Source organism: Enhydra lutris, unplaced genomic scaffold, assembly GCF_002288905.1.
Source record: "Enhydra lutris kenyoni isolate GAN:26980312 unplaced genomic scaffold, ASM228890v2 scaffoldscaffold15, whole genome shotgun sequence".
Taxonomy (NCBI): Eukaryota; Metazoa; Chordata; class Mammalia; order Carnivora; family Mustelidae; genus Enhydra; species Enhydra lutris.
The window spans coordinates 8,542,443-8,565,705 of NW_019154099.1; the positions used below are offsets into that span (position 1 = coordinate 8,542,443).

Sequence of the window (23,263 nt, forward strand, 5' to 3'; positions counted from 1 at the left end):
GCCTTTTAAAGATGGTCTCCATAATATGATGTTTCATATATATTCTTTGTATCCTTAGAGTGACTCCTTCTTGCTATCCTCACAGCTTTTATCATTTATGTGTATAGGTAGTGTTTTACATGATGAAGTGTGACATCTTTAAGGTCTACCCTGTATGGTTGTGCAGGCTGGTAACCATACAAACTTGCCTGGCTAAGGTAATAATTTGGAGCTGAAATATATACCAAACTGTGTGGCCTAGTGTATGGTTACCTCCACCTGAAAGAAGGGACACATTTTTCTAATTTGCATAAATTTACCACATCTCATTAAGTCATGAGCCTACATAGGAGTGCTGGGATGGATAGATGTGTGCATGTATATACCTCTTTTGACTTTCCATGAAGTTATCCTATGAACAAAGGTGCTGATGACCTGTGATCTCTTGTTTATCTTTTCCACTGGGTGTCTGTTCAGCCCTCTGGGGATCTACTGAACTGTCCAACAGAAGCTGTGAATTAAAAACTGACCTGCTTAACATCAGCCTCTTGGATGTGTACACAATGTTTTGGGCTCTGCAGGTTCTGAGACCAAAGAATTCATGAGCCCTTCTACACTGGAGTTGTGGAGTGCTGGATCAGGGTTGGTGGAACAGGTTTAGTGGTTAAGGATGATTTGCTCAGCCTGATCTTGTCTGTTTTTGTTTTTCTAGGAAATGTGGTCTATTTAAAAAAGAACTTTTGGCAACCTGAATGGCTCAAAAGTTTTGACTCATTTTGGCTAAAAACAGTAAACTTCAGATGCTCATATTAAGGTCATAAGACAAAAACCAGTGTGGAAAGACATAGCTAGAAAATAAGTCTCTATCCAGTGCTTTTGATTAACCAAAAAAATCCTTGTTTTTTCAAGTTCACGCAAGGTTAAGATTTTCTTGAACTATGAAAATCTGAAACTAATTTTTTTTGTAGGATGGTAGATTACATGTCTATAATTCTGCCTGGAAAGATCTGTTTGTTACTTAATCTTCTACCTCTTTCTGAATTTTTGCTCTTGACTATGTTTCTTTTTCAGTCAAACCAGTGTTGTTCCTAATTAGAAATTTAAATTACATCTGCTGTAGTTTGTACACACCAGGGGATATATTTATGTAATACTTCTAGCCAGCCAAGATATTTTTCATAACTTCAGCATAACATTTTTTCATAGAGTGCTTATTGATGAGACATTATAAAAATTGTGCAAGAATGGACACGAGAGAAGCAGTTGTGTAGCTCAGGAGAGACCTCACAGGAAAAACATTCCTTAAATATATTTTTCATATAAAAAAATATATATATACATATATATATATTTTGTTTTCATATATATATATATATATATTATGGTGCAGGAACACATTTTCCTCTTTGTCTTGTGCTATTCTTTATATGTTCTCTCTCAGTATTTCTCATGGATGTGTGCTGTTGGAAAATGAAAATAATCTTACAAATTGTGGTATTTCATTAAATTTCAATGAGGTAATTAAGGAAACTAGTTTTCAAAGATATACATTTATTTCAGTGACTTGAATGTTGCTTTATCAGAAAATGCCGAGAATACTAAATATAGATAGGTTGGGCTTGTCTAGATCAGCATCTTTGAGAGTCAGATTGTTGAAAGAGAAGACATGCAGGTTAAAACAGCAGAGGCCCTTGCTGTGGGTGGAAACTAATTGGCTGAAAACATGAATAAATTATACTTGTTATTCATGTCAAGAAAAAGCAAGGAGAGAAGGGACGAATATTTGGATCTACCAGTGCATTACATTCTGACACATGATTAAAGAAAAAAAAAAGTAGATCCTCAGATGTAGGCTCCTCCTTTTATAGCAAGTAAGAGGAATAGAATCTCCATTACTTGCCATGCTTTCTTCTGACTATTGTTTCAGATTTGGCATGTTCAGCCCAGAAAGTGTTGCTGAGATGGTTGCTAAGGAATTCTCTAACATGAAACACTTATTACTGGGACCTCTGTCATTGAGCTTTGGGGTTATGTTAAAATGCTTTCAATTAAAAGGCTCTGAATTTAGGGTTGGATAATTCTGTCCCTCTTTTCATGGTCTTGCCCTGCGTCTGGGTCCTTATAGACTATGCGTATTGCAATAGATTGACTGCAGTTCTCGTCCTAAAACGAAAGATCCTAGTATGTTGTTATCAGACTGAAACTTATCCAGATTAGATATTGTAGAGTAAGATCTTTTACAAACGGATTGATTTTTCTTTCCAAATCTTTCACAAAATTTGCATACAGGAGGCCTATGGAATTTGGAAAATTCTCTTTGAAGCAGCTGTTAGTAAAGTCCCTCCGAAGAAACACTTCTTTTGCCATTTTGGATCCTGTCTTTTAAACTTCAGCTTGCTATCCTTCTCTGAAAATTTCTACCCCTCTGGGGCCTCTGTGACTCTCCCTGACCTTGGATCTCTACTTAACATCATCCTACTTTGACACTTCTTTGGGCATTCTTGTGCTGTGCTCCTGTGGCTTCATAAATTGTTCCAAATTAAGGTCTAAGCTCTGTTAAAGTGGTTGCTGTCTGTTTTTTCGTATTTCCCCTCACTCTTTGAAAGCCCCTTAACACAAGTCCATAAATAGGTTCTCAGTTAAATAGATTACTTTGGAAGTCTATCAAGAGGGTGGAGTTAAATGACAATCATTACTGTATGCTTTCTGTGTTGAGCCGAAGAGTTAGCTGCAGATGCCCAACACGTCTAAGACAAAAGTCCGGGGTTTGAGTCTAAGCATCATCACTTAATTGACCCCATGACCTTTGGTAGATGATTTAATGTTTATGTCTTTAACAGGGATTTAATCCCTATGTTCCCTTAAATCCAAATGTTCAAGGATAACTTGATCTAGATCAATGGTTCTCATAGTGTGGTCCTTAGATCAAGAAGAACATGGACATCACCTGGGAACTGTTAATGCAAGTTCTTAAACCCCACGCCAGACCTCCTGAATCAGGAACTCTGCCCTTCAGCAAGACCCCCCAGGTGATTCTGAGGGATGCTAAAGTTTGAGAACGACTGATCTTTGTAGAGTCGAATCCCTGGAATGGCGAGAAGCTCTATACCATAATGTTAGTAGACACTGAGGACTGTGTAGTCATGTCATGGCTGACGTTTAAATCCAGTATCTTGTGTTTCATCTTTAAGACTCTGTACAACGGTTCACCCCTGCATCATATTCAAGTGTGCAGCTATTACCCACAGAATTGCAGCTTCCAAGCTCCTATGAAGTGCTGGCAATTGAGAAGTGAAAAATCTTTCTTAGGGTGAACAAAGAATTTGCAGTGGACAAGGGATTCATTTCCAGTAGCAACCTCCTAATTTTGTATTCATAACATCGTATGCATGTGAGGCTACAAATGCAACGTCTGCTGATATACATTAAGTAATTGGGCATCTTGCAGCCCCATTTGCATGCAAAGGTGGTTTTACATGTCCCCATTTACAAGTCTAAAATTAAAGCCCAGTTTGAAGCAGGCTGAAGTCTTGCAGCTAGGAAAATAATGAGATAAGGAAGAAATGACTTCTGTTAATCAGCACTTCGGTCTCTGCTGTTCAATCTTTGCTAATTTGTCCTTTGAAATTGTACATTCTGTGTTGAAGAGAGAGGATTCTAAGTGTCCGTTTTAAAAAACAAACAAACAAAACCCTACATTTATAAGCTGATTGGGTTTATCTGTAGCATTTCCCCTAAAACTGGACCCATACGTATGCTGCAGTCTGTTGCCACGCTGGATTTCTGCTCTGTGAAGTATTCGTGCTCTTGTGGGACCCCAGGCATCATCTCAAAGAAGAGGTCCCCCCACACACCCAACCTCCACAGATGTACAGACTGAGTCTGTGGCATCATTTCATCTTAGTTCAACCCACATTCATCAAGCAGCTACTTCGTGCCAGGCATTGTGCCAGAGGCTGGGTGTGTAAGGATCAGTCAAGTTTCTGTCCTCAAAAGCTTCCTGGTATCTCAGTGCTGTGTTATTTTTCCTTAAGTGAAGTCTTCCCCGACCCCCACCCCATGAATTAAAATGCTTCAGGGATTCTTCTCTGATTATGTTCTACCTGTGTCCCCAGGAGAACCAGGGACCTAAGGGACCCATGCCTGGAAGAGTCAAAGCTCCAAAGCACAAGATTGTGGCCAGAGAGCCAGTCAGAAGGTTCATGAAGAGAAGGTGGCTACATTACAAACGGCCTGTGTTTCCAGTTGGTGAAAGGATGTGGGAATGTTTTCTGTACCCCCAGTGTGGGTCACAGTGGCAGAGAATGTCCATCTCAACCCTTTTCAAAGGGACTTGTCCACAAGTGCCACCTGGAAGAACAATGGATCCCTACAAAGACAGTTTACCAAGAGCCAGCTGTGAGGCAGTCACTTGCCTGTCTTCATGGGCTGCCGTATTTGGTTGTATGCGTTCGTTTTACTTTGACAACTAGATCCTAAGCTCCCAGAGAACAGGGCTGGGCCTTAAGAAGATTATCTTCCACGGTACCCATTTGGTGGTGAGGATCATAAATATATGAGCAGGAAGAATGTCTAGAGGTTTATGTGCATTAGTATTTTCTCGTGGTAATCAATGTTTTTTCTCTTTGTTCCAGTCCAGGTGCATATACCATGATAGTACCAAACGAAAACCGAAGAAATCAGATAAAAAGGAGTACGTATATTTATTCAGTCAACATTCAGAATGCTTCCCATCTTCTGAATAGAGTAGGATTGGTTTACTTAGGTTTGTAGTATTTTTATTTTCTCATTTGTATAGATACAGACTCACTAGATCCTATCAAGTTTTTTTCTTTTTTAACTTAACCGCTTTAATTATGCCTTTTAAAATTATTCTATTGTTAGTGTGTCTAAATTTGTTTCTCAATGTTAATAGCAGAACTCATAGTGCAATCATAAATCTCAGATTTCCATTGGGCTTAAACTTTCCCACATCTTTTGCCAATAAATCTATCTAGTTCCCAGGAAATTGGGCTGACTACAGATACTCTTACAGAACTATGAACCCTGCGGAGCAGAGGAATTATATATAAAATGGACCATGACCTAATTTGTCCCTGTCTTGATCTGTCTTGTCCCATCCCTTCTTAATGGAATTTTTCTTTAACCACTGTGTACCCTCAGCTGTTTTTATTGGTGAACCTTAGTTTCCTTGTCTAGATTACAATCTCTTTGAGGGAAGGGGCTACACCGTACTCATTTTTGTGCTCCTTGTACCTACTGGGTGTGTAACATATTTGATTAAAGTTTTACGGTAAAATAAATGCTGTCATTAAAAGTTACAGCATCATGCCTTAGAGGTAAATAGAGAGCTAAAGTTCCACTAGTTCACAAAGAAGTTAGGAGGCTTGTTCAAGTCAAGCTGTGGGGCTAGCCTTGATGTTCTGTGCTCTCTTTCATTAGATCTTGGTAAGAAATTTAATATTTTGGCTGAGAATGGGTCTACAGGCAAAACAAGAAAGCAGGTCTCTAAATTAGAGACTTGGGTCTCCGCCAGACAAGTAGCACCCTAGGTGGTACACCTGCATCATACATACCAAATACAATAATCACAACTATGCATAGTAATTGTGGGTACTGCCGGCAGGTGACGAATGGATTCCTTAAAGGTTTTGGCATTTTACAAGCTTTTGATTTAAATACTTTCCAGGAATTTAAGCCTTAGTGTGGTCTGGAATTTGGGGGATGTTTCAGAAGTTTTTTGTTTTTTTTTTTTTTTTTCCTTTAATGTTTAAAAATGACCATATATGGACATTTGAGACAATCAGGTCTAAGGGGTAGAGTCAGACTTGCACTGAATAACGGAGTTAGTATCTCTGGTGCCCCCTGCTGTCACACAGCGGGTATATTTGGGGAAATAGCACCGCTCCACTAAGAGAGGCGGCTTTCTGCCTGGTGGTATCCAGCACAAGGAACCCATGAACCCTCACTCCTCCTAGTTGCAGTAAGCATGGGGGACATTTAAAACAAAGGTAGTGGGGCGCCTGGGTGGCTCAGTGGGTTAAAGCCTCTGCCTTCAGCGCAGGTCATGATCTCAGGGTCCCGGGATCGAGCCCCGCATCAGGCTCTCTGCTCAGCAGGGAGCCTGCTTCCTCCTCTCTCTCTGCCTACTTGTGATCTCTATCTGTCAAATAAATAAATAAAAAAATAAAAATAAAACAAAGGTAGTATGGGCATCAGATTCTCTGGAGATATGTTTACTAGGTGTGAAGAGTTCTTATTGACATAAGGAGGTTCTCATTTTGCACACATTCTCTAGAGGAAATTAAATTTAATTTGATATAGGGTTTTAAAAATGCCAGAATGAGAGGAAAAACTAAACTCCTTTATTTTAGTAGGAGTTCGGGTTTTTTTTTTTCTTTTTCAAATTTGAACCTTCAGTTTATTTTCTTGGAGAGAAAGTGCTGGCAGGGGGGTGTGAGGGGGTGTGGGGGCAGGGTGACTCCAAGGAGTGGCTTCCTTTTCTGGATATTTTGTCCACTTGTGCTTGCATGTAGTTAATTGCCCTCTGCTGTTTGTTCCTTGGGCTTTCAAGAGACCTGTTTCCTTTTCACATTCTAATAATTGATGATTTGACATTTCTCACCTGGCTTAGTTGCTGAGAAAGAGCTGGAGAGTCTTGAGAATTGGAAGGAGCAACATAGAGCGAAGCCCATTAACCTGGCACCACGGCAGTTGGGTAAGCTAGCGAACCAGGTGCCTGAGTCGGGTGGGAGGGGGCCACCCAGGGATCCTGTTAGCGCCTTGCCTACACCTGTCTTTGGATGCACGTTACAGGTTTTGGGGTCACTATGCTGCTTGGAATGGAAATGCATTTAAAACTGAAACTCTTAGGTAGGCTGGTATGTTATTGTTTCTGATTTTCTGCGAGAAGCAAACCTATGATGCCACAGTTATGTGGGAATAAAGTGATGGCTTAATTGCTGAATAATTTAGAGCCTCTTAGATGATCAACTCTGAAGAAAGCTTACCTGGGGCGCTGCATATTCCTTGTCATAGCACTGGTCAGGATGGGAGTAAAAGCTAGCACATGCATATTAATCCTGGCAGTATTGAATGCTAATGGGAAAAAAAATGAATGGCGATTCAATTCCAAAAGGAAGATGAGAATGAGCTGGGGACCCAGTGGTGGGTATAAAGAGACCAGCTGTTTTTTCATTGTACAGGCAGAGAGACCTTTGGGTCTCCGGAGTGTATGCCAGTGTGATGAACTGTGTGGGCTGCCTTTGCCTGGTGTTTGAATCATTCGACAGGGATGCCACCTAAGGGGAATCACTCATGTGCTTTCTTCTGTTTTCTCTTCTGGCAGCATCTGAGAACTGAAAGGGGCTGGATACACCAATCCCAGAGATTTAGTGAATACAAATGCCTTAAAGTCAGGGGCTACTTGTTGCAAGAGTTTTAGAAAAGTAGTTTTTCCAGGATGTAGGTTAAAATAAGCCAATTTGGAAATTGTTTAATGGGTGAATATAGTGGTCTTATTACCATCATCCCACTGTATTTCATGAAATGTTTAATCTCAAGTGTCACCTTTATGCTGAGTAAGCCACATTTGAGGGGCACCACAAGAAACAACTTTGTCCTTACTAATGGGCCCCCTCAACCTGGCATGGGACTAGTTTTTCCCATGCTGTTTGGATGAAATTAGATCTTATTGGTCTTTCTCAAATGAAAGCTGTCCAGCTAATTCTAGGCATTAAACAGTGTCATTTAGTAATTAATGTTCAGTCTTAGGTAGTAGTAAAAATTGTTACTAATGGAGATTAAAACTTCTTCCCTGCTCCAGCCTAGGATTATTCTGGGTAGAAAACTAGCAAAGGAAACAGGACATGGCTGAATTTTCCTCTATTGACTCCTGTGTTCCCAGATTCTGACCCCTCCTGGGTCAAAGGAGGAGAGAGAGAGATGAGAGGTAGTATGTGTACTGTACAGATCCTGGTTTCTGAATGTCTTGGTGAATCCTTACTGGGATTCTCACCCCTGGGGTTCTTGGGGTTCTTCAGAGCCCCTTTGCCTGCCATCTATCTCTCACCTGGATTTCCCTGATAGACATGGCATACTTTCCTGCTGGTGTGCTTGGCTTCACCATTGGCTCTTAGTAGGGAGACTGTCTTTGTAGGGCTCCATTATTCCTCCAGGTGGCCCACGTGGGCAAGTCCTTTAAGAAGGTTTTAGATTGGTGGTCTCTAGTAAACACTTGTGCATCCTTTCTTCCCCCAAACTCTGGGACTGCAGACCATTTGCAATGTAGCCACCTCTTCTTGATGACCTAAGGAGCCACCTAACAGCAGCCAGGTGCATGTAGGCTTTGACTTTTCTAGGTATAGGGCAACTAGGTACTTCAATCTCTTGGAGATGCAGATTGAGTTCCCCAAGTGATTTCCATTAAACCTTTCTTGCTTGTCTTGGTGTGAATATTCCTTCTTCCTCAAATATACACACAAAGTGGAACTCAGAAAAACCTCTTTCCTCTGATTTCTACCTCCCTTTGACCTATCCAACCTCTTTTATAGGCTGAAGGCAGTTGCTAGTTAAGTTTCTCCAAACTGCTTTTCAGTTACCCCCCTGCAGAGAGCCAGGTCCCTCACTTTAGAATCTGTAGCAGTTGGTGTCTCTTATCTTGGGGCCTTAGGCAATGTGAGTCTCACTGCAGCTGTCCGTTAATGATATATCTGGAATGATCAAGGCTATATGCATGGAAGGAGGCTGGGTTTTTAAAAAAAAAAGTCTAGAATGTATTAAACTTTGAGATGAGTTTTGAACAAAACCTTCAAATTCTTAGGCATCTGACTTGGGCATCAACTCCTCCCCTATTCCTCTACTGTTTAGAATATTGGAACAGCTCTGGGAGAGGCTGACGGTGGTTGTAACGTTAGATAAAAGCTTCAATAGCCCTTGCTGTTTCTTTCCCATTCCCCAGTCCCCCACAACAGAGACTGAAGGGCCCAAACCAAATAGACCTTATATATCTTTTGGGACTCAGAAGAAATGTCTCTATGGTGTTTTTATCAGTTCAATTACAAAAACTACAGTGAATGCAAATTGTTTTAATGCTTCTTCTGTGTGAATGAATCTTGCAGAGAACTGACACTTTTAGTGACCAAAGCACCAGAGAATTATTTCAAAGGAATCTTTATAATGCACATGCCAAGCTTGCATAAACACTAAAAAATCCCTTAGCAGCAATTCTTAGATGATTGTCAAGCTGCAATGATTTCTGTCCCTAAATTATTTGAGGTTTAGGAGAGAACAGGCAGATAATCTAATATCTATATTTTTCTCTTGAAGAGCTAAAGAAACAATAATAAATAGTATGGATTGATAATCAATTACTAACTAAAATATTCCCATTCTAGTTTTAAAAACTGGATTATAAAGACTATGTATTTGCCTAGTGGCAAGACCCCTGAGGATTTCCTGTACTTTGCTACTAGAATATGGGGCAGTAGAGTCAGAAAAAGAAAAACAAAGCATCACTGATCATCATCCTTAGTAGGTTAAGGAATGGTCGTACTCAAGCAGGACGAATGTTCTAGAATTTCTAAGGTAGGCACTATTTCTTATTATTTAGCATGGGCCTTCAGGTGTAATTTCAGTGTAAGTGAAGACTTGAATACATATATGACTTAAAACCTTGGTGGGAATGTCCTCTTCTTTCAGGAATTTGGCACCATAGGCTGAGCAGCTCTGTTTCTCTTTTAAGAAATTACCATTCTCTAATGTCTTAGTAAGAAAACTGGTTATGTCCTTATTTCCAGGGACATGGAAATGTTAAAGAAATTCACGCTGTAGACTTATCATGTATTAATTAGTCTTTGAAGGCTGACATTTTAGCTTAATATTCGTGTTTCACCTTTGTGACTTTTTTCCCCATAGGTGGTAGCCAATCAGAGGCTGAAGTCAGACAGAAACAACAACTCCAACTGATGCAATCTAAATACCAGCAAAAGGTCAGATTCCATCTCTTTTAGTTTAATTTTGGCAAGGAATTTGAGTACCAGCACTTTTGATAACCATGGAACAATATAGTACCTTTACCAAAAACAAAACCTTAAAGTCGATTGCAGGAGGAAACTCTCATAATCAAAGAAATCAAGAAGTGAGAAGTGAAGAGAAAAATATCTAGAATTCTTATCCAAGCCATAGGTATCAGCCAGCAGGACCCTTGATAAAGGGATTTGTTGTTTATAGCGTAACTCTACCATGTTTTGAATATTTTTTTTAAAAGATTTTAAGATTTATTATTTATTTATTTGTTTTATTTTTAAAGATTTAAAGATTTGAGAGACAGAGAGAGTGAGAGAGAGAGCATGAGAGGGGAGAGGGTCAGAGGGAGAAGCAGACTCCCTGCTGAGCAGGGAATCCAATGCAGGACTCGATCCCAGGACTCTAGGATTAGGACCTGAGCCGAAGGCAGTTGTTTAACCAACTGAGCCACCCAGGCATCCCTGTTTTTTTATGTTTTATTCCAAGAACATGGATTTGTTTACCCAATACCAGTCATGAAAGTAGTGTAGAAAGATTTAAGATGCCAGTGACTTTTTTTTTTTAAATAATGAACTCTATGAGTTTTATAATAAGGAAATATTATCTGATCTTTCCTCCCCACAACCTGTGTGAGGGGTGGGACAACAGACAGAGAGCAAGGAAGAAACACAAGAGATTAATTTCACGGGCAGGGGATGCAGCCTGACCATTCTCTGTGATCTAAGTAGTTGGAAGCACCAGCCTATAATCATGGCGAGGTATAGCCCAAACAATACTGTAATTTGCCTTTCATCATAATTTTGTGTTCCAGAGGTTCAGACTGAAAAATAGTAACTGTGTTTTGTCCTCTGTAATTTCAATACAATTTAGCTAAAAAGAGAAGAATCTGTAAGAATCAAGAAGGAAGCAGAAGAAGCCAAAATGCAAAAAATGAAGGCAATTCAGAGAGAGAAGGTAAGATGGTAGAAAGGATGATGAGCTGCCATTTATGGAAGGCTTCTTGCTCGCCAGGTTCTCTTCTCCACACTGCCCATATACAAATTCATTTAATTCTCATAATAACTTTATGAGTATATGTTATTCCTATTACCTAAGTTTACAAATGAGGAAACTGGCAGAGAGGATGGATAACTTGCCCAAGGGCTCATGGCCAGTAAACAGAACAAGTAGGATTCAAATCTGGCAGACTGGCCTGACTGGCCTTAGAGCTAGAGTTCTTAGCTCTAAGACCACATGCTCTCACCTTCCAAGCAAGCCGTCCAGGTAGGGGCTGTGTATTTGACCAGAATACAAAGCAGTTAGTAACAACAGCAGTCAGTGCACTGCCATTTTTATATCTAAATTTGGAATTTTCTGGGGTAAGAATTCAATAGGTGAGCATACCTCTCTTCCTGTTAAAAGAAAAAGTGTGCATTTGTATTTCAGTATTACTAATAGGATCTATGCTAAACCTCAGAGTGAAAGTGATGTTTTTAGTTCTGATACTCTTTCTGGGGTTTGGTGAAAAAAATCTCTTAAAAATGCTTTTCTGCTGTAGAAGAACAAGAATGTCGTGTTGTTCTACCCTCACCTCTCTTCCTTTTCCCATTCCCTGCAAAGTCCTGAGCTGTAGTAGGTTTTGAGTATGGGAGGCATGGACATTGGTTCATGATACTTCCCACTGAGAGTGGCATCTGCTGCAAGTTTAAGTCATGAAAACACCATTCCTATTCTTGCTGTCTGTCTGCCTGTCTGTCTGCCTATCTCTTTCTCTCTCCCTCCTTCCCTTTCTTTTTCTCTTTTAAAGACTGAGTGTTGGGGGCACATGGGTGGCTCAGCCATTAAGCATCTGCCTTCGGCTCGGGTCATGATCCCAGGGTCCTGGGGTCAAGTCCCATGTCGGGCTCCTTGCTCAGCAGGGAATCTGCTTCTTTCTCTTCCTCTGCCTCCTGCTCCGCCTGCCCCCATGTTCGCTCTCTCGCCCTCTCTCTGTCAAATAAATAGGTAAAATCTTTAAAAAAAAATTTAAAGACCGAGTGTTGGTCAAAATTTAAGCCTGGTTACCAAGCAATAGATGTTTTTACCAGTTGGAGTTAATGAAGCCAGAAGGTGATGGCTTATAAAACACATGCGAGTGTATGAGTCTTTTCTGCTGTCCACTTCGCTGATAAGCAGACACCTTTCTTATAAGGTATTCAGTTATGTTGTATGATCTTGGGCAGCTCCCTGCCATGCCCCTAAACTAAGCCCTACCTCATCCCATTCTCTCATGGCTGGGAGCATCTGTAGAGGGAGATGTGGGCGCTGGTGCGGAGATTAGACTGGACTTCTATGGGAGGAACTCTAATGTAATGCTGGAGGTGTAAGACAAAAGAGTGTAAGAACTTCTGTTTACAAAATTTGATTTGGCAATCTGTTTCCAATTGATCAGCTACTATACCTTCCCTGAAAAGATTTTTATTACAATAATTTGTTTTTAACCTTTAATGCATTTTTTTTGGTCTTTCTACTTCCCTATTCCCCATCCTTTTTCATCCAATTCCCCTCTCTCGTTTCTTTTTATTCAAAGGAAGCCTCATACTTTGGTCTTGTGATTGTAGAAGAGGTGTCCTATTTTTACGTAGTCTGTCTGCATTTTAGATGGAACTAAGAAAATCATCCAGTCATCACCAGGAATTGAATTAAGAGGCTTGCAGATCCTGAAGAATTATTATGTTGCAACTTCTTCTTCTAAGAGCCATGTATTAGTGGTCATTTAATACCATAATTGGCTGGCTTGTGGGTTATTAATAGCTCATTTCTTCCCAGGGTCAAATAATGTACACTATTCAGAAATGTTCGTGGCCGACATGGCTTTCTTTCACGTTGACTAAAAGCAACATTTTCCTCTTTCCAAGTTGTACCATAACACTAGATGTATTGCAATCATTAACTACAGAAATCTTAATTGGGTTGGCTTTTCTAATGTGATAACTGTAATGATTATTGGCATAATTTTATCCAAAAGTGAAAGATGGGGAGAGAATACGGATATGTTGGTCGTTCCCATTCAAAATGTGTTCCTTAAACCAGCAGCATTGGCATCACTTGTCAGAAATGCAGAATTTTGAGACCCCACCTGAGACCTTTTGAACCAGAACCTGCATTTTAATAAGCTCCCTAGTTGATTCTTGTGCACAGAAAAGTTGAGGAGCATTAATATAAGCTTCCTAACAAGGTAAGGAGCAGCCTACCCTGGTCCTTCCACAGACTTGATTTCTCTGGTTAATTGCCCTGTGCTGCCACCAGGACCTAGTTCTTCCTGTTGAGTATAAATCTGTGGCTTTTCCTACTGAGTGTGAGCCTATCTAGTAGCTTGTGTCAGATAAAAGAAAAATGGACATTAGCCATCTAGAAATGGCATCCTTCACATTGCCAGTGTGGAAATGGCCAAGGGAAGCAATAATGGCAGTACTTATGGAGCACTGATTCCTTAAAGTGCACAGCAGACACACATGTGGACAGCAGCCTGCAAAGTACCACCCTCCTCCCCAGGCAAATGGCTACTGTCCAGGAACTCTGGGTCAAGTAGAAACCAAGCAGCCTACTGCCACCCAAGAGTCCCTAGCTTGGTCTGTGGTCTTAACCCCCCTTGCCCTTCAGTTTTCCCTCTCCCAGGGGGAGTCACCACGGAACACAGGTCTTTAATTAGTCACAACCTGTATGTGAGTGAGGGGAGAGTAAACTGTATTCCCTGCTAGCACGTGTGAGTGGTCTTTGATTTTTAATAAGCACAAGGGTGTGAAAGGCAGCTGGCTCTTTAGCATCTGGTCACGTTGATGGGTTCAGAACGAGTCAGTCCTATAAGTCAAGGGGAAATTTGGAAAGGGCGCTTGGATACTCCACCAAACTTTTATTTCCTGTACTAGGATATGTTGACGTTATTTATGTGTGCTCCTGGACTTCATCTTGGTAACTTCAAACCGACCATTGTGAGAGTATTTTCTCCACAGAAATCAGTAAATGCTACAAGTCAACCTCCCCCCCTCTAAGTTTATCAGCAAACCGCTGCTTCAATCCTAAGTGAAAGAGGGCCTCCCTTACCTTCCCCTACAACACACATTCTAAAGCCAAGCCTCTGAGGGCTAAGAGAGGCAAAGATTTCATGAAGTATCTGGCATATACTATGTCTGATCCTTATTGATTTAAATCTAGATTATAATCCATGTAGTAGGCAGAGTCATGACCCTTCCTGCCCCTCCACATTCTAATCCCTGGAACCGAGAAATATATTATGTTACCTGGCAAAGGCGGGGGATTACACTTGCAGGTGGAATTAAGGTTGCCAATCAACTTACCTTCAACTAGAGAACCCCTCGTTATCCAGGTGGCTCCATTGTAATCACAATGAAAGAGTGAGGCGGGAGATGGAGCACTGAAGAGATGGCAGCAGGAGAAAGATCCGGCCTGCCAGTGCAGGCTTTAAGATGGAGGAAGGGACCATGAGCCAAGGAATGTAGGTGGCCTCTAGAAGCTAGAAAGGCAAAGAAAGCGTCTCCCCTGGAGTCTCCAGAAGAAAAGTCATCCTCCTGACACCTTGATTTTAACCCAGAGAAACTGTCTTGCACTTCTGACTTCCAGAGCTGTAAGATGACTAGAGTAAACTTATATCATTTGAAGCCACTACGTTGTGGTTATTTGTTACAGCAACGATAGGAAACTAATACAACTCATGCGGTTTTATGATCGTGTATTAGCTTCTCTTTCTGGAAATCTATAAAACAGAGAAAATATCTCTAAAATATTAGAACATCAGAGTGAAAGAAAGTAGTTAAACAAAGGCAGCATGCCAGCTACAAGCACTTTCTTTGCTGGCTGGATCTTGCAGGGTAAGTACACAGGTTTCTACAAATCCTCACAACAAGCTTTTTATCTGAATTTTGTGTTGTGGGAGTAAACCTCCACCATGATTTCCCTCATAATCACATGGGTGGATTAGGTAATAATTCGATATCCCTCCCCAGGCTTTCATAATACCTACACACTTGAAACCTGAAAATCTTCCGATTCCATGTTAGAGACCCTCCCTACCTCTTGGATTCCTCTTATTCTGTTTTTGATCTACTTATGCTTGAAATAATATTATACAGTGGTATATAGTTTATAAATACTTTCATTTAATATTCAGAACCTTTTGACCTCAGAAAGGGCAGGAAACCAGCCAGGGATCTTTCCTTCTTTTTTGTAGTAAACTATAAAGTCATAAAGCTGATAGTTATTCGGAACACTGGAGGTCACGGTATTTTATGCAGACATTGAGAAGCACTGTTAAAGTCCTTTTTTTTTTTTTAACATTTTATTTATTTATTTGAGAGAGAATAGAGGGCAGAAGTAGGGGGAGTGGCAGGTAGAGGGAGAAACAGGCTCCCTGCTGAGCAAGAAGCCCCACATAGGGCTCAATCTCAGAGCCTTGGAATCATGACCCGAGCTGAAGGCAGACGCTTAACCAACTGAGCCACACAGGCAGCCCTGTTAGTTAGTTTTAATGCAATGTAGTGAAGTAGGAACTAACCAGTAGAAAAGAATGTACGCATATGCAGAGATGCATACATATAATATTTTTTAAGGAATCACATTTATTGCTTCTAGGAAGCAAGTAGCAGCCAGGGCTAACAGTTTAAGAAAGATTACAGGGTAAAACCACATTTATTGCATTATTATCATTATTTATTGCAATATTGTTTTTATAAACTAGGAAAAATGTCCATCTCCTTATCTGTAGAAAGGGTGTAATAATAATAATGTAATGGAACAGAAAGCTTAAAGGATACAATATGTGCAAAGGCCTTCCTACAATGCCCAGCACGTAGTAATCACTGACTTGGGGTGTCCTAACCTAATTAATTATAGATGTAGAGAAGTGCTTTAACACTATCTCATTTGACTTTATTGTATCAAGCTGGTGCGTGGAAGGCAAAGAATTATTTTACACACGAATTAGTTCAATTATTTCATTTTTACTAAACGCTTCTGAATGAGATTGCTGGAGAAAGCAAACACACGTGCTTTTGTGGGTTTTCTTTTTTTGCCCCAGCAGATTGTGGGCATCCCTCTCCGCTGGGTCTCTAACAGTGCCCTCAGTGTAGTGCTTCACTCTGTAGGCCTGGCCCACCTCTAATTACCGAGATCTTCCTCCCCTCCCCTCTTACCCTCTTCTTTCATTCTTCAGCTCATGATCTCCTCTCTCCCCTTCTGGGGAAAAAAGTCCGTCAGGCCATAAGGACCTTTATTTTTCTGTTTCTGTACTGTTCCTTTGCTCTTTCTACCCCCCACCCCATCTCAGGAGGAATACGAAAGTGCTTGTGTTCATTGCTACAATGGATTCTTCTACTTGTGTTTATTATCTCTTCTTCCCTTCCATCTCCTCAGCAACCTTCCTGCTCCATCCGTTAAGCTCCCTTTTTTCTTGTTACTTTCCTGCCCCCCAACCGTTCTGTCTCTTGGGATATAATCCTACTCAGTTCTCTTAAAAACAAAATGTCTCCCTCTGTTCTGGTTTGCTTTCAACTCCTCCCTGCCAAGTATCCTGGCTTAACTGCTCAAAAGCCTCTCTACCACATTTGGTTCCCAAATGCCAGTCTATGGACCAACTGGTAGCAGTCACCTGAACCAAAGAATCTCTTGTATTTAAAAATGTTCCTTAGGGGTGCCTGGGTGAAAGAAAGTAGTTAAACAAAGGCAGTGGGTTAAAGCCTCTGCCTTCTGCTCAGGTCATGATCCCAGGGTCCTGGGATCGAGCCCCGCATCGGGCTCTCTGCTCAGTGCAGAGCCTGCTTCTCTCTCTCTCTCTGCCTGCCTCTCTGCCTACTTGTGTTCTCTGTCTGTCAAATAAATAAATAAAATCTTTAAAAAAAAATGTCCCTTGGGTGATGCTGGGTGCAGCTGGCTTAGGGACCTGCCCAGCCTTTGAGTTCTCACCTCTATTTGTTCCTTGGTGGGCTGAGTTTGATTTCTGTCTCTAGTACTCCACAGGTACTGATTTAATTTAAAAAACCTAATGGGGGGGCACCTGGGTGGCTCAGTGGGTTAAGCCTCTGCCTTCGGCTCAGGTCATGATCTCAGGGTCCTGGGATGGAGCCCATATCGGGCCTCTCTGCTCAGCAGGGAGCCTGCTTCCTCCTCTCAATCTGCCTGCCTCTCTGCCTACTTGTGATCTCTGTCAAATAAATAAATAAAATCTTAAAAAAAAAACTTAATGGAGACTCTAATTTCTAACTTACTTAAACTCTTCTGTAATATTGTAGCTGTTAAGTACTCTGTCCTTCAAAGTCCACCCCTCTGGATTTCCAGATCCTCCCCCATCCCACATGTTTTTTACTATGGATGTTCTATCCCAGTCCTATCTGTTGTCTTCTCTTATCCCTGTACCTATCCAACCATAGTCTTAGGTGAAAGTCCTCACATTTCCACATATAAGGGTTAGTTATTGCTTGTGCTGGTGATTTCTGAAATCTGTATCTCTAGCCTATATTCCTGAATCCCAGAACTATGCATTCTACTGTATGCTTGATACTTCTCTCTAGATGTACCACAAGTAGATCCCAAATCCAGTAGGTTCAAAACTAAACTTCTGTTCATTCTGTTGCTCTTAATGGCCATCCTCCTGTCCTAGTCCTCCTTGCCTCCTCACTCATCCTTCATTGATATAGTCTATCTCCTATTATTTCTTTTTTCCCCTCTCCTATTATTTCTGTTCCCTGCATTTTTTTGAGAGTTTGCTGATCCTTCTCTGTCCCTGTTGCCTTAATCTGGGATTCATAATTTATGGCCTGGATTACTGCGAGAGCCACTCCATTGGTTTTTATATTTGTGGTCCTTCCTGCAGTTTATTCTCCACATTGCTTTTAGAGTGAGCTGCTTACTCTCCTGCTTAGAATAACATAATGGCTCATCATGGCCTTTAATGAAGTCCAATCTCCTTTACTTGGCATATAAATTCCTCTATAACCACCCCTTCCCATTTTCTCGACCTTATCTTCCATCATGTCACTACGAACACCTTTCAATTTATTCATGAGCTTCTTAGGGTTCCCTAAACAGCTTTATTCTCTCATGCCTTTGTTTACTGAAAATATTGCAAGTTTTGGGAACGTCCCTTTCCTACCCAGGGCCCCTACTTGCCCACCACTGCCTTTGTGCAAATTAGAAGTGGATTTTTCATCCAGTCAGTTTTGTGGGTGCTCAGGTTGGTGTCTGATAGTACTTTCGTGGTTCACAGAAAAAGGCCCACACTGTGCTGAAGCACCCTGTGTGGGATTTAGCGCTTGGTGAGCTGAATGCCAGCCCTCTTTTAGGCCTCTGCAACTCCTTTGCTGGCCCCCCCACCCCGAGTAGTGAGCAACCTGTGTAATGGAGTGGAGTAGCCCTGCTCCCATTAGCTCCTCTTCCTGGAAAACTTGCTAAGATTATTCTCTGTCTTGAATTTCTACCTCTCATTAGACCATGGTTCTTATCCTTCAGTTTGGTCACCAGCCACTTGGTGAATCTGAAGAAAGCTGTGGATGAACCCATTCTGTAAAAATGAGCATACTTTTTTTTTTTTTAAGATTTTGTTTATTTATTTGACAGAGAGAGAGAGATCACAAGTAGGCAGAGTGAGAGGGGGAAGGAGGCTCCCTGCTGAGCAGAAAGGCCGACGTGGGGCTCCATCCCAGGACCCTGAGATCGTGACCTGAGCTAAAGGCAGAGGCTTAACCCACTGAGCCACCCAGGTGCCCCAAAATGAGCCTACTTTTAACATAGAGTTCACTCATGAACCCAAGGTTAGAAACCACATTCTGAATATTAATCAACTTGGCTCCTGTGCCCAGGATGGGGTCTGCCACTTAGTGGACACTAAATTAATGTTTGTGGAAATGTTGAAAGCATTTCCCGACGACCTACTTCTGTACTTTTTCTCTGTTCATATTATTTGCAAACCTCTATCCTCCAACATATTTTATATACCGCCATCATTGCTTTCTTGTCTGTGTTCCCAACTAGCCTCTGAAATTTTCCAGAGGAGGCACTGCTCTGTCCATATCTGTATTCTCAGCATTGACCACAGTACCAAGCAGGCATTTGGTAAATGTTTGAACAAATGAGATTTAGTAATATTAAATGATTTGCTTAAGGTTATTCAAGTGATGGTGGATCTGGAGCTGGTTACATAATTTTTACTTTTAGACCCCATGCTCTTAAATATTTTAATTAGAGCATACGTGCACATATGCACCGTGGGGACAGGCAGAGGGAGAGAGAGAATCTTCAGCAGGCTCCATGCCCAGCACGGAGCCCCATGTGGGGTTTAGTCTCATGACCCTGAGATCATGCCCTGAGCCGAAACCAAGAGTTGAACACTCAACCAACTGAGCCACCCAGGTGCCCCTAGATATTTTACATTTTGCATGTGTGTGTGTGTGTGTGTGTGTGTGTGTGTGTGTGGTTGGATGACTCCTTAATTCTCTATTAAATGGAAAGAAAGAAACAGTATGACTAAATGTAAGTATTCAGATTAGTATAATAAATAGCTCCTACATTGATAGGTATTGAATATAATTTTTTAACTATGCTGGTATTTTGCAAAATACTTCTCCATGAACTTCTAAGGGATAAACAAAGCTTTCTGGATGGAATTTAGCTACTGAGTTGAATTCAATGATAATCTATTTGTGAAGAGATCAAAACTGGGTTTCCAATTTTTGACCTTGCTAAAGGAACCCAGCCCTGGTCTCCAGATGCTTGTGTGGTTTTCTCACCATTTTCAAAGTAGCATTCCTAATAGTGGTTTAAGGAATCCCTCCTGCTTGCTTACTGCATTTTATTGCCCCCCGCTTTTTTCCAGAGATGTAGGGGCTCATAACAATTGATCATTTTGGCCTCATGAATCAGGAATTTTTTTTTCTAGGTTGAGAGCCAGTTGATTTGGTTTTACAATTCTCTGTTAGTTTGCTTCCTAGAACTTGTTTCATTTAAAATCCAATTGCTTTGTATTATAATTGATTCCTTTTGTAGTAAATTTCCTTTTTTTTTTTTTTTTTTTTCTGAAACTGAAACCTCCATTTTACTTTTCAAAATGGGACTAGTAAGTGGTTCTGTGTGAATGGAGACTTTTAAATGAACAACATGAACAGTTTTTCCCCTTCTTTAAAAGATGGAGCCAAACTTACGTCAGGGTTTAGAAGTGATGATTTCCATTATTCCCTTTTCACAGTCTTCCTGCTAGGCAAATCCAACTCTTTTTATTAAAGCAAACCCAGCCGCTTGCTGTCTCCCTCGGATTCATTTAAAACTTCAAGTCTCCCCTGTGTTGTAGAACTTGTTTCAGCTCCACATTAAACTTGCTTTCTAGGAACTTCCACTTGTTTTCCATAGGCAAGTTTTTTTTTTTTTTTTTTAAATGACAGTTATATCATAGTGAACAACAAGCTCCAGGGTAATTTACGTTGGATTAAAATATGCCAGATCCTTGGTGACAGTAATATCAAATACGAAGTCCTTTGTTTCTAGATTCACTAAACAACGAATTAAAAAAAAAAAACTCTTTCCATTCCATTTTTTATGACATTTGCTGTTCAGTCTCTCAATAGGTTTAAATATCTGATTCTAAGTCAGGAGGGAGTTGAGTTGGCTTATTGAAAATCTTTTTCTGAATGCTTTAGTGGAATGTGTTTTTTATGAACTACTTAGCCATTTCTTATAATTTCTTATAATTTTCATTTAACATACTTGCTGTGGAAATTTCATGTTTCCCTTAAACCATCTTGAAAACACTTCTTAAAATATAAACGTTGCCATCATTTGAGCTACAGAATAAAAATGTGAATAATGATCTGTGATTATCCAGTCAAGTTGGGAGAGGGAGCCATGGCAGGAATCTGGGGCTCCTGGCTTCCAGTAAACAGTGCCCATGGGTTGAGAGGTCACATCTTGGAAGCCCTGGTAGGTACCATCTTGGACTGTTGGGGCCACTTGAACCTTAGGACTTTGGACCTTGGGTAACTTTAACACCATGATTCTGCTTAAAGCTTCCCTAATAGGCGGCATTTTGATATTTGCAATTTCAGAGCAATAAACTAGAGGAGAAAAAAAGGCTTCAAGAAAACCTCAGAAGAGAAGCATTTAGAGAGCACCGGCAATAGTAAGTTTGTGTCTTTCAGAACTTTGTACCTTTATAGGCATAATGCTTATTCTGCTTTTAAATTCTAGCTGATTTTTAGGACCTCTGATATTGGATTATTGGCTATTATATTAATTATGTAATTAAACTCTGTCATTATGTAAGTGAGGTTCTGAGGTTCACAGAGTATTCTTTAGTAGTCAGTCGATTTGAAATACTACTGCTAAATTTGAGAAATTCCCCACTGTAAATAACTAGGATGGCTTATTCTTTGGTGATCCAAGGTACTTCTGATAATGCTGACTTTCAAAACACTCATATAAGGAAGATAATATTTGAGAAGAAGTACCCAAGCAGAATTGAACTAACCAGGGGTTTATCTAATGTACTGAGGACTAGTCACACTTGTATTTTTATAGACAAAAATTGAGGAATAATTTAGCAATTATTGGCAAAATTCCCAATCGGTGGTCATCCACCAAGGTACTTTTTCTAGTAAGACTTGTGAATATCAACAGCTACTATGTATAGGGCAAAATGTGCTATATGATGTAGGTAATCTACTCTGTTATACAGGCTTTAAAGATAAGCTCCTGTCCTCACTCTAAGTAGCTAGATGACCTGTAAGCTGCTTAAAAGAACAGAAAAAGCCAAAACCCATATTTTTTATTATAACTTAAGACTATATACATACACCCCCCCTAGAAATTAACATAGGTTAATTCCAAATGTGGTAGCATTAAAACCAAGCATATCTGGATTCAAAGTCCTAGCTCCATTCCCCAGCTGTGACCTTGGACAGCGTATGGAACCTCATTTTTTTTTTTTTTTAAATAGGGATGACAGTATCTCTCTCATAGGCCATTTATAAGGATTAAATAAAATATTTTACATAAATGGCATACAAGTGCCTGAATTTTATGGAGACAGAAATGAAACTTTGTGCAGAGATCCTTGTTGAGTGGATCAGACAATTTCTATTTTGTAGTGACTGTTATGTAGAGACCATTCTGGTCCCACCCAGAACTGGCAGTTGGCCTCCACTTTCGGATGGATTATCTGACTGTCTCCTGTTTTCTCTTCCCATTGTTGTACCTCATTTTCAGAATTTAAGATCATTCTAATGTTGGGGTGAGCATATATGACAACCTAAAATATGTTGCATCCTCTGGTTTTCCACTGCAATTATTCTGTCTCTATCCTAAGCAGCTCTTTCTTGCTTTAAATCTCCAAGGGAGGAGTGGGAAGAAGTTTCTCAATGCTTTACTTTGTGTCTTAGCACAAAGGTACTTGGGCCTCTGCTACGCAGGCCAGAAAATGGGAGACGGAATGGGTTGGGTAGAAATGCCAATGAGTGACATTATCTTTTTTTTTTTTTTTACATTATCTTTTTTAAGTTAAAATAGGCATTGCCCTCATTTGAGTCATAGAATCCATAGCTTGTTTTTCCCCACTGTTCTTCTAAAACTTGTATGGGGGTGAGGGAGCTGGTGGGAATCTACCCACCAGGAGAAATTGTCTTAGAGAGAGATGCCAGGAGGGAGGTAGTAGATCAAGGCTGTTAATATATTATTACCTTTCCATTCATTGGTAGAGGGTGAATGAGAGTATTTCTAGGCCAACCAGAGGAGTTGAAAGAGATAAGGGGATGCCATGAGGGTAGCTGTAGACTAGAGAGACAATAAAGACAAATGTATTTATCCTACATCATCCAAGTTTCACTGGAGAAGGGAAGAGCTGCTTACCAATGAGGGGGTTGTAGGTACAGGACCAGGAATTTGAACAAGCCCATTCTCTGGAGAGTTTTAAACATGGTAAGTTGAAGGATGAGAGATTGTTATACTCTAAAGGAAATGGGATGTTATGTCACCCAATCACCTTTCTTTCATAGTCTCCAGCTTCTTGAGTTGTGTTTTACTAAATACTAGAGATCAATCACTCCTTTTCTCTGAAGGGAAAAAAAAGGGTTTTACCCTCAACCACCTCCTATACCATCAGTGGAGCTGAATTCAATTACACGCACATTTCACTCATGCTCTTTCTTCTGCTTATCATGAAGTCCCAGTTAACCAGGAAAAAGGAGTTAACTAAAAGTGAGAAGTATATCAAATTGATTTTTAAAGCCTACTGAGAAACATAAAA

General features: G+C 40.5%; 1 protein-coding gene across 1 annotated transcript in view; it reads left to right on the forward strand.

The window, feature by feature from the left end:
- The window catches only part of LOC111146974 (epithelial stromal interaction 1), a 109,845-nt gene that overhangs the window by 12,539 nt on the left and 74,043 nt on the right, over nucleotides 1-23,263 (forward strand). Inside the window, exons 2-6 of the mRNA XM_022502776.1 lie at nucleotides 4,614-4,672; nucleotides 6,614-6,697; nucleotides 9,895-9,968; nucleotides 10,876-10,959; nucleotides 21,069-21,142. Of these exons, the coding sequence (XP_022358484.1) occupies nucleotides 4,614-4,672; nucleotides 6,614-6,697; nucleotides 9,895-9,968; nucleotides 10,876-10,959; nucleotides 21,069-21,142 (375 nt within the window). The remainder of the gene's footprint in view (nucleotides 1-4,613; nucleotides 4,673-6,613; nucleotides 6,698-9,894; nucleotides 9,969-10,875; nucleotides 10,960-21,068; nucleotides 21,143-23,263) is intronic.